The sequence below is a fragment of the Meles meles genome, chromosome 4 (genome assembly GCF_922984935.1).
Source record: "Meles meles chromosome 4, mMelMel3.1 paternal haplotype, whole genome shotgun sequence".
Taxonomy (NCBI): Eukaryota; Metazoa; Chordata; class Mammalia; order Carnivora; family Mustelidae; genus Meles; species Meles meles.
The window spans coordinates 102,700,716-102,715,177 of NC_060069.1; the positions used below are offsets into that span (position 1 = coordinate 102,700,716).

General features: G+C 38.1%; 1 protein-coding gene across 1 annotated transcript in view; it reads left to right on the forward strand.

Moving 5' to 3' along the window:
• The window catches only part of CFAP44 (cilia and flagella associated protein 44), a 147,997-nt gene that overhangs the window by 34,622 nt on the left and 98,913 nt on the right, over positions 1 to 14,462 (forward strand). Inside the window, exons 10-16 of the mRNA XM_046001509.1 lie at positions 2,000 to 2,155; positions 2,604 to 2,651; positions 3,621 to 3,720; positions 4,276 to 4,370; positions 7,443 to 7,652; positions 8,282 to 8,392; positions 13,280 to 13,441. Of these exons, the coding sequence (XP_045857465.1) occupies positions 2,000 to 2,155; positions 2,604 to 2,651; positions 3,621 to 3,720; positions 4,276 to 4,370; positions 7,443 to 7,652; positions 8,282 to 8,392; positions 13,280 to 13,441 (882 nt within the window). The remainder of the gene's footprint in view (positions 1 to 1,999; positions 2,156 to 2,603; positions 2,652 to 3,620; positions 3,721 to 4,275; positions 4,371 to 7,442; positions 7,653 to 8,281; positions 8,393 to 13,279; positions 13,442 to 14,462) is intronic.

Below are 14,462 nucleotides of genomic sequence, written 5' to 3' on the forward strand. Positions count from 1 at the left end.
GAGCCTCCATTTTTGATGAAATCTCATTAATAGCCTTTTTGATTTCAACTTGATTAGATTTTAGTTCTTTTATTTCACCAGAAAGGGATTCTCTAGTGTCTTCTATGCTTTTTTTCCAGGCCCAGCCAGTATCTTTATAATAATTATTCTGAACTCTAGTTCCAACATCTTACTAATGTCCCTATTAATTAGGTCCCTGGCAGTCAGTAGTGCCTCTTGCTCTCTTTTATGAGGTGAGTTTTTCCATCTTGTCATTTTGTCCATAGAAGAATAGATGAACAAGAGAACAAAATACTTAAAGGGCAACAATGACCCCAGAGAAATACACACTTAACAGAAGAGACCTGAACTGGGTGGGGGCAGGTGTTGGTCAGGGTGTGGGTGGAGAGAGAATATAATGAGGCTGGTGAATAGAACAGAGCCATACACCAGAATTTGGGTGTGTTTTGGTATATTAGAAGAAACTAGATTTCAAAATTGTAAAGAAAGAAAATATATAATACATTGAAAGGTTGGAATGTAACTGTAAAGATGAAAATTAAAAATGACTAATGAAAAGAAAAAAAGATTAAAAAAAGAAGAAAAAATAATATGATAAGACAGGTGAAAAGAATAGAACTATACACTAGATTCAGGGTATATTTTAGCTGGTTAGAAGAAACTGCATCCCAAAATGTAAAGAAAGATAAAATTATATGTATGCAAAAATTAAAATTAAATACAGTGAAAAGATAGAATGTTACTATAAAAATGAAAATTAAAAAGATTTTTTAAAAAAGAGTTGATAAAATAAGAAATTGGTTGAAAGGGGAAAGAGAAAAAAATTAAAAATGAAAGACTAAATAATCATGGGCAAAACCCCCATGAATTCTATAGACTATTTTCCCCTAGCACTGGAATTTTGCAGTTCCCTACAATCAGTGAACTTGTTCTTAACTGGACGTTCTTGCTGATCTTCTGGGGAAGATCCTGTTTTGCTGATTCTCAGGTGTCTTTGCCCCAGGCTAAATTTCACTGCCTATGGCAGGGGCCAGGCTAAGTAAGCAGCTCCCGAGGATTGCTCTATGTGGCTTTTGTTCCTGAAGACTTTCCACACAGCTTTAGAGGATGAGAATGAATATGGCGGCCTCCCAAACTCCAGCCCCAGAGCCTAGAGCTTGGAGCCCCACTCCTCAGTGAACCCTCAGAGAAACGCAGTCCATCACTCCCATCTCCTTGGTCTCCATCCACACTCTGTGCTCACTTAGCCAGTGATCGAGCATTTCAACCTCAGGCATGCAACCCTGTTTTGAGTCTCTAAACCCTGCAACCTCTCTGGCACACCCCCATGCCACTCTTCCTCGGGGAGGAAGAGGGGTCTCCCCAGTTCTGCCACTTTTTGGGCTCCTATTCAGAGAGCAGTGGAATGACTGTGCCACAGTTCATGGTTTATGGCAACCCTGAGCTGAGAGCCCTCTCCTGGGCTCAATGATAGGAGCTGGCTTCCTCACTTCCTCACTCCTAGGCAGGAGCTCTGTAGCTCTCAGGCACCACAGGTCTTCCTGTGACCTTGGGGATTCTGAGACCATACTGTCCCAGCTAAGATTCTGCCTGTTTTACCACCTGATCACCTTTCAGGCAGGACATCCCTCACAGGAGTAGATGTCTAAAAGTTCTGATTTTGTGCTGTGCTGCTATATCACTTTCTGGTAGCTGGCTTATGGAAGATTCCTCCCCCACCCCATGGTCTGTCCTCCCATATGTCGTCTTGGATTCACTTCTCCACACCTTCTACCTTGAAGGAAATGGTCACTGTTCTATTTGTAGGGTTGCAGCTATTCTTTTTTTATATCTCCAGTTGAGTTCATGGATGTTCAGAGTGATTTGATAGCTACCTAGCTGAATTCCTGGGACCAGATGAAACTAAGGTCTCCTACTCCTCTGCCATCAATCAGAGCCTCTTATAGAAAATATAAATTCAGAAACTGCTCATTGATTAAAGTATTTTCTTATTTATAAGATCTGGGATTTTGAGACAGTAGACACTGCTGATTCTATTGATGATACTGGATTGTTAGAGATCGAGCCCATTAATGAACTTCAAGTAGGCAAGAATGTCAAACTCTTCTCTATGATAAAAATGAACGAGATTGGAAGTAATTTTTGGTTGGCGCAGGTAAGTTGTGTTCTTTTCTCTTGGCTCTTTAAAGTTACCTAGACAAAAAATTAAAATCATAACATAATTTATTGTCACTATAAGTCCATTTTACTATTAAGTAAGACTACTATTGATAAGTAGGACTACTATTATACTATTATAAGTAAGACTATTATTGATAAGTCAATGAAGACTACCTGAATTTTGGTATTTAGTTAACTTGTATTTTTCACAAAAAACCAATTAGCATTTTTATTATATTAAACTGACTATATATGTATTATGAAAATGTTTCCTTTATTGTGTGTTCTAAGATATATAGCAATTGCTTTTGTTAAATTTCAGTCACACTTTAAAACATATGTAAGGTTTTGATATTATTGTTTGTTCTTTAACTAGAAGAAAATTCTTTTCATTTGATAAGAGTTAAAAATGATGAACTATTATTGGTTATTTAATTTTTTAGGATGCCAATGGAGCCATATGGAAGCTTGACCTTAGTTTTTCAAATATTGTAAGTTGTCTATTTTTCCCCCTAATTCTTATAACAAAAATCTGTTATTCTTCTTTTAAAAATATTTTATCTTTCTCTATATTTGATCATTGTTCCCATCAAAAACTTGTCCAACATGTCCTAGTCCTGAGAATTTATTCTCTCTCTCTCTCTCTGATTTTATTTAAAAAATGAACTATCTCAGCAAACTTTCCTAGAAAAGTGGCAATGATAGTGCCTCATGTTATCCAGTGCTTTACAGTTGTCATAAACTTATGGTATTTTCATTTATATTATTTTTTTTAAGATTTTATTTTATTTATTTAACAGAGAGAGAGATCACAAGTAGGCAGAGAGGCAGGCAGAGAGAGAGGAGGAAGCAGGCTCCCCGCGGAGCAGAGAACCCGATGCGGGGCTCGATCCCAGGACCCCGAGATCATGACCTGAGCCGAAGGCAGCGGCCCAATCCACTGAGCCACCCAGGCGCCCCTCATTTATATTATCTTCTGCATCCCTCATAGCTACCCTGATGAATGGGTGGACAGTTGCCATCACCTCATTTTACTGGTGAGGAAATGGAAAGCCTTCAAGTGCGAAGCCAGTACTGTTTCTCCTAATTCCAAAGTCCAGAACTCTTTCTAGCCTTTTATGCTTTTGTTTTTTAAAAAGATTTATTTATTATTTTAGAGATGGGAGGGACAAGGGGAGAGGGAGAGAGAAAATCTCAAGTAGACTCCCTGCTGAGCATGGAGCCTGACATGGGACTTGATCTCCCCACCCTGAGATCATGACCTGAGCAGAAACTAAGGGTCAGATGCTTAACTGACTGAGACGCCCAGGTGTCCCAACCTATTATGCTTTTAAAAATTTCTATTCAGATAAAATCACACATGTGTTATAGGGTTCTATTTATATATATATTTAAAAACTTGACCTTAATTTGATGTTAACTTTTCTTTAAGATCTAATGAGATTTCTTTTTATTATCAGACTCAAGATCCAGACTGCCTCTTCTCCTTCCATTCTGGAGCTGTTGAAGCCTTGGCAGTGTCTCCCCTCACTTACCTCATGGCCACTACTGCCTTGGATTGTGAGTAGGAACTCCAAATGAAAATACCTCTGGTCTTTTTTGTTTTGTTTTCCACCCCAAATTTTATATGTGTCTGATGAAAAGCATTTGAGAACTTTTCCAAAAGGTAAGCCTCTTGATGCTAGTGAAGTGAGTTTTTGTGGAGGAGAGAGGAACTAAAGTATATCAGCCTTGGTTATTGTGAAAGATTAAGGATATGGTAAGTTACAAAAATGCCATTCATTTTGGTATTATCCACATTCATGCCTTTCCTTTTTTTTTTTTTTTTTTTTTTTAACCTTCCTCCTTCCTTGATGCGTGGTGAATCTTTGTGGGTTATGCAAGGTGAAATTAATCCATCAGTCAGTCATCAGTTGTTTGCTTTATTATCCATGATTACAAATTACCTGGTTGAGGGTATTCATGTAAATTTTTGACTAAAGAACACATATTAGATTATTAGTTTATTTATGTATGAAATTTCTTGTTATAATGCTTAAAATGTTAAGTGAGCCAAGGTTATTTTAAAAGATGACATATATATAATTTGTTTCTTTTAAAACTGTCTTTCTGTAGGCTCTGTTCGAATCTATGATTTTGCTAGCAAAACTCCTTTGGCTCAGATGAAATTCAAACAGGGAGGTACTGCCCTTGCTTGGGTACCCCAATTGGTGAGTTAATGATAACAAACTTCTGCTGGAATGTATTGGTAAATATGGTGTGTCAGTGTTATTTCTTAGAAATCTATTTTATGACTCTGGATTTTGGAGAAAAATAAAACTTTTAACTTAGTTTATTCACTCATTCATAATTTGATAGAAATCATATCACCTTGCTTTTGTGGTTTGGGTCCTGTTTTAATAAAAATCCATTTTTATGCCACTTGCAAGTTAGTAATCATTTCATGTTATAAAATAATTACTCAACAGAATTTTGTGTATCTATCATCTAGCTGACTATGATTTCATTTCTTCTCTTTATATTCCCAGCCTGCCTGCAAGGTGCTGGGTCTTGGTCTAGCTTCTGGGAATATAGCAATGAACAGAAAGACAAAAATACTTGCCTACATGCATCTTACACTTTAGTGGGAGAGAGGAGGCAGAAATGGACAATAAAGAAAAATAAGTAACGTATGTGATATGTTGGATAATAAGGCCTATGGAAAAAAATTTAGGCAGATAGGAAGTTGTCCTAGTTATCTATTGCTATGTACCGAACTACTGCAAAATGTAGTGGCATAAAACAGCAATCTTTTTATTTTGCTCATATACTGTCTGGATTGGGAAATCAGACCAGTGACAACAGTAGTGGATTGTCTCTGCTTCAATGTGTCTGGGGCCTGGAATCATGTAAAGCCTTCTTATCATCAGTCTGGCACCTGGGCTCAAGACTGGGCTAAGCTAGGCTGTCAATAGGAGTGCCTACCCAATAGCTTCTTCATGGGGCTTCTGCTTCATCACAGCGTGGTGGCCTCAGGGTAGGCACATATTTCTTAAATGGCAACTCAGGGCTCTAAGATCTAGTGTTCCAATAAACAGGCAGATACTGTGGGCTTTTTAGAACCAGACTTGGAAGTCATATAATATCAGTTGTACTGTACTCACCTGAGTGAAGCAGTCACAAGGCCCACCCAGATTCAAGGAGGGGAGGGACCTATATGGCATCTCTTTATGGGGGACATGCCAAAGAATTTGCTGCCAAGTTTTTAAAATGTCATGGGAGTATTTGAGGAATGTTTTATCCTTACTGTTTTGGGTTGAAATCAAAGAGAAATTGTTCCAGGACCAAAATAAATGTGGAAATGTATGGAATCAAGACCAGAAGTAGAACTCAGGCCTGGGATTAGAGGCAGAACAATGAAATGGTTAGAATAAGGAGAAACCACAGAGTGTTTGTTTTACCAAACCAGGCTGACTCTTCATCCCGCTTCATTTACACTCTTACCTGAAGTATTTCAATTATAGCCATATAATTAAATCATTTATACAGATGGCTGTGCAATGTCCATAGAATGTTTCCTTTTTCAGCCTCCTATCCAAGTACTGATCATTGGATATCATGCTAGAATTAAATGCCTCATCTTTAGATCCTTTTGCTTCTCTAGAAAACTCCATATCTTTATGACTCAGCTCAGGTCAGACATCCTCTCTGCATAGCCCTCTGTGACCCTACCTTCATTCAGGTAGAGCTAGGCACTCCTTCCTCTGTGATTTTTGTTTTAAAGGACTATGTATATACTAATTTTATGAACCTTTACACAATGTGCTAAGATGAATTGCTTTATTGTCTCTTTTCCACCAGACTGTTCTTCATGGGTAACAATTACACTCTATTCTGCTTTCAACCTCTAGAGCCTCCAAAGTACATTTAGACACATAGCAAATATTTACTAATGAACAACATTCAACTGGAGTTGGATGGAATACAGTTTTTTCTTATTACCAAGACTCTCATAACTGCCTGGTCTTAGTGATGATCACTCTGCTCTAAAGAATCTCAGGGCTCTTGCCTTTTTCCTGAATGCCTCCCAAGACAGCAGTATATTGGGACACTGCTAGATTTTTTTCTCCAGCCCAGACTTCTCTGAGCTGCAGGCTATGTGCTTTCCTCATTTTGAGATCTCCAGGGGACCTCAAACCCAACACAAACAAGACTAGATATTCTGCTGCCCTCCAAAACAATGATAGCAACAACAAACCACATAGACACTTGACTCCCTTCCACTGTTTCCTATCTCAGTAAATGTCTCAGTCATCCTTGACACCTCCCTCTGCCCTCCTCCCCTGTATTCAGTCATCACCAAATAGGGTCATTATTTCTCTAAACTATGCCTATATCCTTCCTCTCCATGACACCATCTTAGACCAAGTGACCACAATCACTCTCCTGGAGAAAGGCAGCCATTGCTTTACAGGTCTTGCCAAAGGTCTCCCTGCATCCTGTCTAGGCCATCTCAGTTCTGTTTTGCACAATGAAGCTAAGATGGCTTTTCCAAAATAGCAAATCTAATCATGTCACCCTCTATACACACACACATACACATACATGCATACACATGCACACAACATACCCAAACCCCCAACTAAAAACCTTTCAATGGCTTTTCACTTCTCTTGGGATGAAGACTATCCTTAATGTGACATGTAAGCCACTTTGTGACCCGGGCCTTGCTTATCTCTCTCTTTAGCTTCTTTTCTGCCACATGACCTTTCCACAAGCTATATCCTCTCCCAGGCATGCTTCTCCCATCTCCCTGAACTTAATTTTTGGGCATCTTTCTGGTCTCAGCTCCACCATCTCTTCCTTGGTATAGCTAAGCTTTCTTTGTTATATGCCCTCAGAGATTGTGTCTTTCCTTTAGCATTTATTTCTGTTCATAAGTTTATACTCATCTGCATGATTAATGTCTGTCCTCCGCCTAGACCATAAATTCTGTGAAACCGAGGACAAACTGTTTATGCTCACCCTTGAGTTGCCAGTGATGGGTGCCTGGCACATGGTAGACAAGCTACTACACCAGCATTTGCTTCTTGAGTGTTTGAATTGCCATTGTCTACCCATCTCATCAGCAGCAGTGATAAAGAACTAGAATAGATGGAGTTACCAGAAAGTTGTATAAGGACTAACCAACGAGCAGTCCATGTTAAATTACTTGGCTAAATAAAATACAGAGTTATCTGTTACATGGTACAACTTTCTTAATCAACTAATTTCATATATGTTGCATTTAATTTTTATCCAAGGTAAGCTACACCGGAGCACAGATTATTGCAGGATTCGAAGATGGGGTGGTTCGAATTCTTGAACTTTATGATCCAAAAGGACTCACAATTTTTGCAGGACGGAAGAAAATTTCTGATGCAGATATTAATTTGAAACAGGTTTTCAAACCCCATACTGCTCGTGTCACTGCCTTAGCTTATGAACGTGATGGAGAAATTCTAGCTACAGGGGTAAGTCGTAGATTTCTTTTTGTTTCTTATTGAGCTTTCATGGTTAAACTTATTTTATTTGTCTTTCTACTTGATGATAACTTATTTGCTGATGTACATTTTAGAGAAAAACCCACAGTTTGTTTCTTTATGTCCATATTCTTTTAGTATAGTCTGTGCATGACATTTCAAAATTTTCTTATAAATTGAGTTCTAATGCTTATTTTAAATGAATAGAAGTTTTCAACTGGGAGTTATGATTCTATGTTTTGTATAACTAATATTTTATCACATAGGTATGTTCTTAAACGGAATTGCCATAAGTGATGAGAATAACCTTGTACCTTTTTAATGCATTAATAAGTGAGCATATGCTTTGTGGAATTTTTTGAGTTAATCTATGTATAGGTAAGGTAGAGTGATCATTCTTTTGGAAACACATCCTGAAACACTTGGTTTGTCAAATGTTCTTATGGGGGAAATGAAGCAAATATTTGAAATAAGATTTTCCCCAGAATAATCTGGGAAATATGATTATTGTGGGTATAGTTATATAGAGGATATACTATAGCTAGTAAGTGCTACTCTGTACTCTATGGAATAGATTTTTTTAAAACCCCATATTTCTTGGGTATTTCTCTTTTTCTCAGAGTAAAGATCAAACCGTCTTCTTCTTTGAGGTAGAAAAAGATTATAAGCCAATAGGGTATATTACTACTCCTGGACCTGTTCGCCAGTTAGTATGGTCTTCGAACTCCCATGTAAGTAATTAGTATTTGTCTTTGTGTTTAAATCTCAATTATAGCATAATGAAGTGATCTGGAAGATAGAGAACAACAGGTGGAATTATTAGCCACATTCCTGGGTCCTGCAGTGAGGGGCCAGGGATGCTCTTAGCTTGGTTAGTAGAGCATTACTGAGGAGTTCCACATCACACTCATTACCTCTTCTCTCTTCCATTCTCTAAATTGTTGGTCATGATTCCCCTCCCAAAACTTTGGGTTATATCAGGCTTTGCTTTAACACTGGTGACTTTATTGAGATGCACATGTCAGAATGTGTTGACTTGGGTCTATCTGTCCTTTTGACATTCAAAAGTTCAGTTCCAAGGTCTGAATGTCCTTGCCCTCATCTTTATCTCTTTGCTTCTGCCCCCTTTCCACCTCTATTTTCTCTTTGAATCTTCCACTGACTCTTTTCCTAACAACAATTGGTGATTCAAGATTGGTTACTGACCTTATTTAATGCCTCTTATTTCCCTAAGTTTGAGCATTAGATAATTCCGTCATCTGAATGTTGATTTAATTTCTAAACCAGGTGCTGTCCTGGATTCTAGGATAATAATACTGGTTGAACTGTATGGAAGTAGTCAGAATTATTGAAGTAACAGCTATTAATCTACCTTGAACTTGTCTAAAGAAAAGGGCTACAACAATATAGTATCTAGAAAAAGCTTTTTAAAAAAATATTCATTGTTTTCATCTTTGCTAGGCACGGACGATGGAGTCAATAAGCAGTACAAAGCAATCTCTTCTGAAAGAGAAAAAATGTGCCTATTTTAGAAGTTAAATAACTATCACTGAACAATACAAGGTTTCACAAGGGAAATGGTGACTAAAATATCAGTGGTATAGACAATATGTGCTATGAGTATAGAGCAGAGAAATACCAAGAAGGGGATAAGTTAACATAAGTTGTTATTTTATATTATTCTACCTTAATTTTGAGGAAATGGTGGAATATGTGTAGTTGGAGAGAAGGTGGGTGCTGGTGATTTAGGAGAAGGAAATGAAAGCTGCAAAGGGACCTGGGTTTTAAAGCATGAACACAACATGTGATATTATGTGCATCCTTTAATAATTTCTCTATTTTCAAAGTCAAAAACCCAAAAAGGTTAGAAATGGTGGGTGGGAAGGAGGTGGGTATGACTACAAAGGGACATTTTGAAGATCCTAATGGTAATGAGGTAGTTTTGCATCTTGATTACTGTGAATGGTTCCATGAATCTACAGATGTGATAAAATGACATAGAATTATATACATGTTCTGTATTAATGTCAATTTCCTGGTTTTGATATTGTTGCATAAGAGGTAACCAATGGGAGAAACTGGGGGAAGGGTTCATGATTCCTTTCTATATTATCTTGGTAACTTCCTGTGAATCAATAATTATTTTGAGATAAGAAGCTAAATTTTTTTTAATGGCATAAGAGACCAAAACCCCCAACATAATTCTAAAGTTATTTCAGGCTGTGCTGCTGATTAGTGCTTGTATTTCTTGTAATTGGGAATTACTAATGTCAAAGCAAATTACCCTCATTTCACAATGTACACATGTATCAAACCATCACATAGTACACTTTAAACTTATACAGTATTATATTTCAGTTATGTTTCAATAAAGATGGAGAAAAAGGAAATTACCATATGTAACTGATACACTGCATACTTCAGTTATCCGATTAGCCATGGCTGTTAGTTTCTACCAGTTCTTAATGGTCAGACCTCCTGCTTCTTGAATGCATTATACTTCTTTTTTTTTTTTTTTAAGATTTTATTTATTTATTTGACAGACAGATCACAAGTAGGCAGAGAAGCAGGCAGAGAGAGAGGAGGAAGCAGTGTCCCCGCTGAGCAGAGAGCCCAATGTGGGGCTCTATGCCAGGACCCTAACCTGAGCCCAAGGCAGAGGCTTTAACCCACTGAGCCACCCAGGTGCCCCAGTGAATGCATTATACTTCTGTCCGCTATTTATAATTTGTGTTTCCAATAAAGATGTACCACATGTACACACAGACTCATTCTGACTGCCGCGGTCACTACCATGATCACTCTGGGCAGCATTGAGGCGTGGGAGAAGCAGATGAGAGGCGGGTGGATCTATTGGGGAGCTATGTTCCTGACACTTGACCAGTGTATGAAAGACTGCGGACAAGAGCTATGTAGGAGGTAGAATTAACAGAATTTCTGGGGTAGAATTTTGAATTTCTGGGGATAACCTTGAGCTGTTTGAATGAAACACAAGAGCTTCTCTAAGATATGTTCTTTTGCCTGCATTATTCTGGGACCGCTGTCCTCTCTGTTGCTAACCAGAAAATCCTGAAAATTCTGGGCTTTTCCCTACCTCTAACCACCCTGCCCTTCACTGGTTCACCAAACTTCTTTGATTTGCATTCTAAACATCCCTGCTTCCTCTTTGATATCCTAGATGAAAGCACAATACTATACATAAGAGTAAATAGCATTCAAATAGATGAAGTAAAAACTAATGGAACATTTGAAGGAAATGAATAAACTCTGTTCCCACACAATTTAGAGTCATGTAAATGCTTTTAAGGCAAAGACCCAGCAGAATGTCAGGTTCACTTTTCTGCATTCCCCTTTCTCTGGGATCATGTCCCCTCAAGTCCTAATTGTTTTTGGAACTTTGAACTTCAACTTTTGTCTCCTCTTCTCTTCAAGAATGTCTAAAGCTCTAGAACACAGCATTCTGTTTGACCTCTCGGTCTCATGCAAACTGTTGGCAATTTGTTGTTAGGAGGAAAAGTTGCAGAAGAATCCCTTACCTTCCCACTACCCACTACATAAAATCCTGTTATCTGTGCATCCACCTGCCATCTTTCCTTTTTTATAATAGAGATGCCCTCTCTGTTCCCATTCGAGGGCAGTTCTGCCACCTCCTTTGGATTATACTGTTTTCCAATTTTTTCAAGATTTCATACTACTTATTTTCTCTTGTCATAAATTTAACCTCACCTGTTTACTGGGTCATTTCCATTGGTATTTAAATGTGTTTGAGTATCTTCCATAAACAAAAAATAATTCTTCAACCTTCCATTCTCCTCTAGTTACTGCCCCATCTTTCTCCTCCTGACTTTTCCAAGAGGATTGATTATTCCTGTGGGCTCTTGACTAATATCTAGTCTCATCATTCTACCAAGTCACCTCCTGTAAAGGAACCAGTGATGTCCACTTAACATTTTCAGTTCTCATTTTTCTTGACCTCTTACTTCCTTTGATTCTATTGACCCTTACATTCTCTGAATTACCATTTCCCTTTAACTTTTGTTACCTTATGCTCTCCTGGTTCCCCGTTCTACATCTTGCCCTTCCTTTTCGGTCTTCCTCACCCAATTACTGAGTATTGTTTCCCTATAGCTCTGTTCCAATCTCTCTTTCACTCTGTTTTCTTGACCTGGGTGTTGCCATCCAAGTCCATAACTTCCTTGTAAGCCCAAACGTGCCACAGGATATTTACACATGGTATTTGCTTTGTAAAGCGTACTCTCTCAAACCTTCCCCTAACTTACTGTGTAATTCTTCTCCCCCTTCACCTTGAAGCTTAGATACCACCTTCTCAGGAAGCCTTGCACAGCTTCCTTTGCTCTTGTGGCACCTCTGCAACTCTTGTCATGGTTATAATTTACATTTATTTATATGATTTGTTAAATGACAAGCTGTCTTGTTGGAGGTAAGCTCCATAGTGCCAGATGCTATATCTTTCTTTTATAATTTTACCCTTAGCATCCCACGAAATGCCAAATGCATAGTAGATACATAATAATTATAGAATGAAATGACTGAATGAAGAAACATTTTGAATAATGTGTCTATAGAATATCGAGATGGGGACTTTGCAGACATGGTAAGATATGTGATTTGGGGAGATCAAGAGAATGGTCTGGGGGCACCTGGGTGGCTCAGTGAGTTAAGACCTCTTCCTTTGGCTCAGGTCATGATCCCATGGTCCTGCAATCGAGCCCCGCATCAGGCTCTCTGCTCAGCGGGGACCCTGCTTCCCCTGCCTCTCTCTGCCTGCCTGTCTGCCTATTTGTGATCTCTGTCAAATAAATAAATAAAATCTAAAAAAAAAGAGAATGGTCTGGCCTAGAGAGATGAATTAATTTGGAATCTAATGGTGTGTGAGTGGTAATGAAGCCTTATGTTAGTTATAAGATTTCCCAGGGAATGCTTATGGAGTGAGAGAAGAGGGAAGAGGACAAAAACCTTGGGAACATCCACATTTAATGAACTCGGGCAGATAGAGAATGATCCACCAAAGGCTGCTCAGACTCGATATACCATGCACACACTGCAGGTTTTCCTTCTCCCTTTATTCTGAATGATAACCTGATTTTAATATTCTGCTTTTTGGACTAACATACTTCACAGCTGCATTTTTGGCTCAGAAAATATATTATGACATCTGTAAAGGAAAAACAAATCTAAATCTAATGTTAACACTTAGCTTATTAATGATTATGTATAGTGATTAATAAGATGAATTATTAGTGCAGTGAGGGATTAAGGATTTAAAAAATTGTTAATATAGGGGTACCTGGGTGGCTCAGTCAGTTAAGTGTCTGCCTTCTGCTCAGGTCATGATCCCAGGGTCCTGGGATTGAGCCCTGCATCAGGCTGTCTGCTCAGCGGAGACCCTGCTTCTTCCTCTCCCTCTGCCTGCAGCTCCCCCTGCTTGTGGGCTCTCTCTCTCTCTGTGTCAAATAAATAAATGAAAATCTTTAAAACAATTTTTAAAAAAATGGTTAGTATACATAGCAATTACATTTTTTCCTGATTTATGATGTTTTTGAACTATTCTAAAAATTCACCTAAATGTGAATGGTATGTTAATCTTTCTTTTTCAGCCTGACAGTACTTTACTGATTATCTGTGAGAATGGCTATGTTCTTGAAACTCCACTTCCAACCATAAAGGAGGAAGAGGAAAATCGTGATGTAGTTTCCTATGAAATCAAAGACATGGACATAAAATGTTTTAATTTCTCAAGTGTCAAGTCTAAGATTCTGGTATGGGATATCATTGAAGCATTATCTTCTAATATGTTTTTTTCTTAGAAAATTTAAAAAATTATTTCTATTAACATATAATGTATTATTTGCCCCAGGGGTACAGGTCTGTGAATCATCAGGATTACACATTTCTCAGCACTTACCATAGCACGTACCCTTCCCAATGTTTTTCTTAGAATTTAAAATATCTTTTCTTCCTTGAAGTTTTTATTTAAATTCCAGTTAACATACAGTGTAATATTAGTTTCAGGTATACAGTATAGTGATTCAACACTTTCATACATCACCTGGTACTCATCACAAGTGCCCTCCTTAATCCCTATTTTCTACCTAACCCATTCCCCATCTCCTTTCCTCTGGTAACCATCAGTTTGTTTTCTGTAGTTAGGAGTCTGTTTCTTGGGGGGGGGGGGGTGCCCAGATGGCTCAGTCAGTTAAGCATTTTTAATTTTAGCTCAGGTCATGATCTCAGGGTTGTGAGATCAAGCCCTGTGCCAGGCTCCATGCTGGGTGTGGAGCTTGCTTAAGATTCCCTCTCTCCCTCTTCCTCTGCCTTGCACACCCCTCTGAAAAAAAAAAAGTCTGTTTCTTGGTTTGCCTCTCACTTCCCCCTATGATCATGTGTTTTGTTTCCAAGCCCTACATATGAGTGAAATCATATGGAATTTGTCTTTCTCTAACTGACTTCACTTAGTATAATATTCTCTAGCTCCATCCATATCATTGCAATGGCAAGATTTCATTCTTCTTTTATGGCTGAGTAATATTCCATTGTATAAAAGTGCTGATGAAATATGAAGAAGAATAAGACATTTACCCTACTTTATGAGCTTATAAGCTGGTAGAAAGCAGCTGACTATATTAGAAGGCCGTAGTGAATGGATATTAAAATCACAGTGCAAAGAAAATAATTTTAGGGGTGTGGAGTGAAACAAATATGAATTTGATGGAGGGGTAAGAGGGGATCAAAGATGACTAGATAGAGGGGACATTTTGTATTTAAAAAAATGAGAAGAAT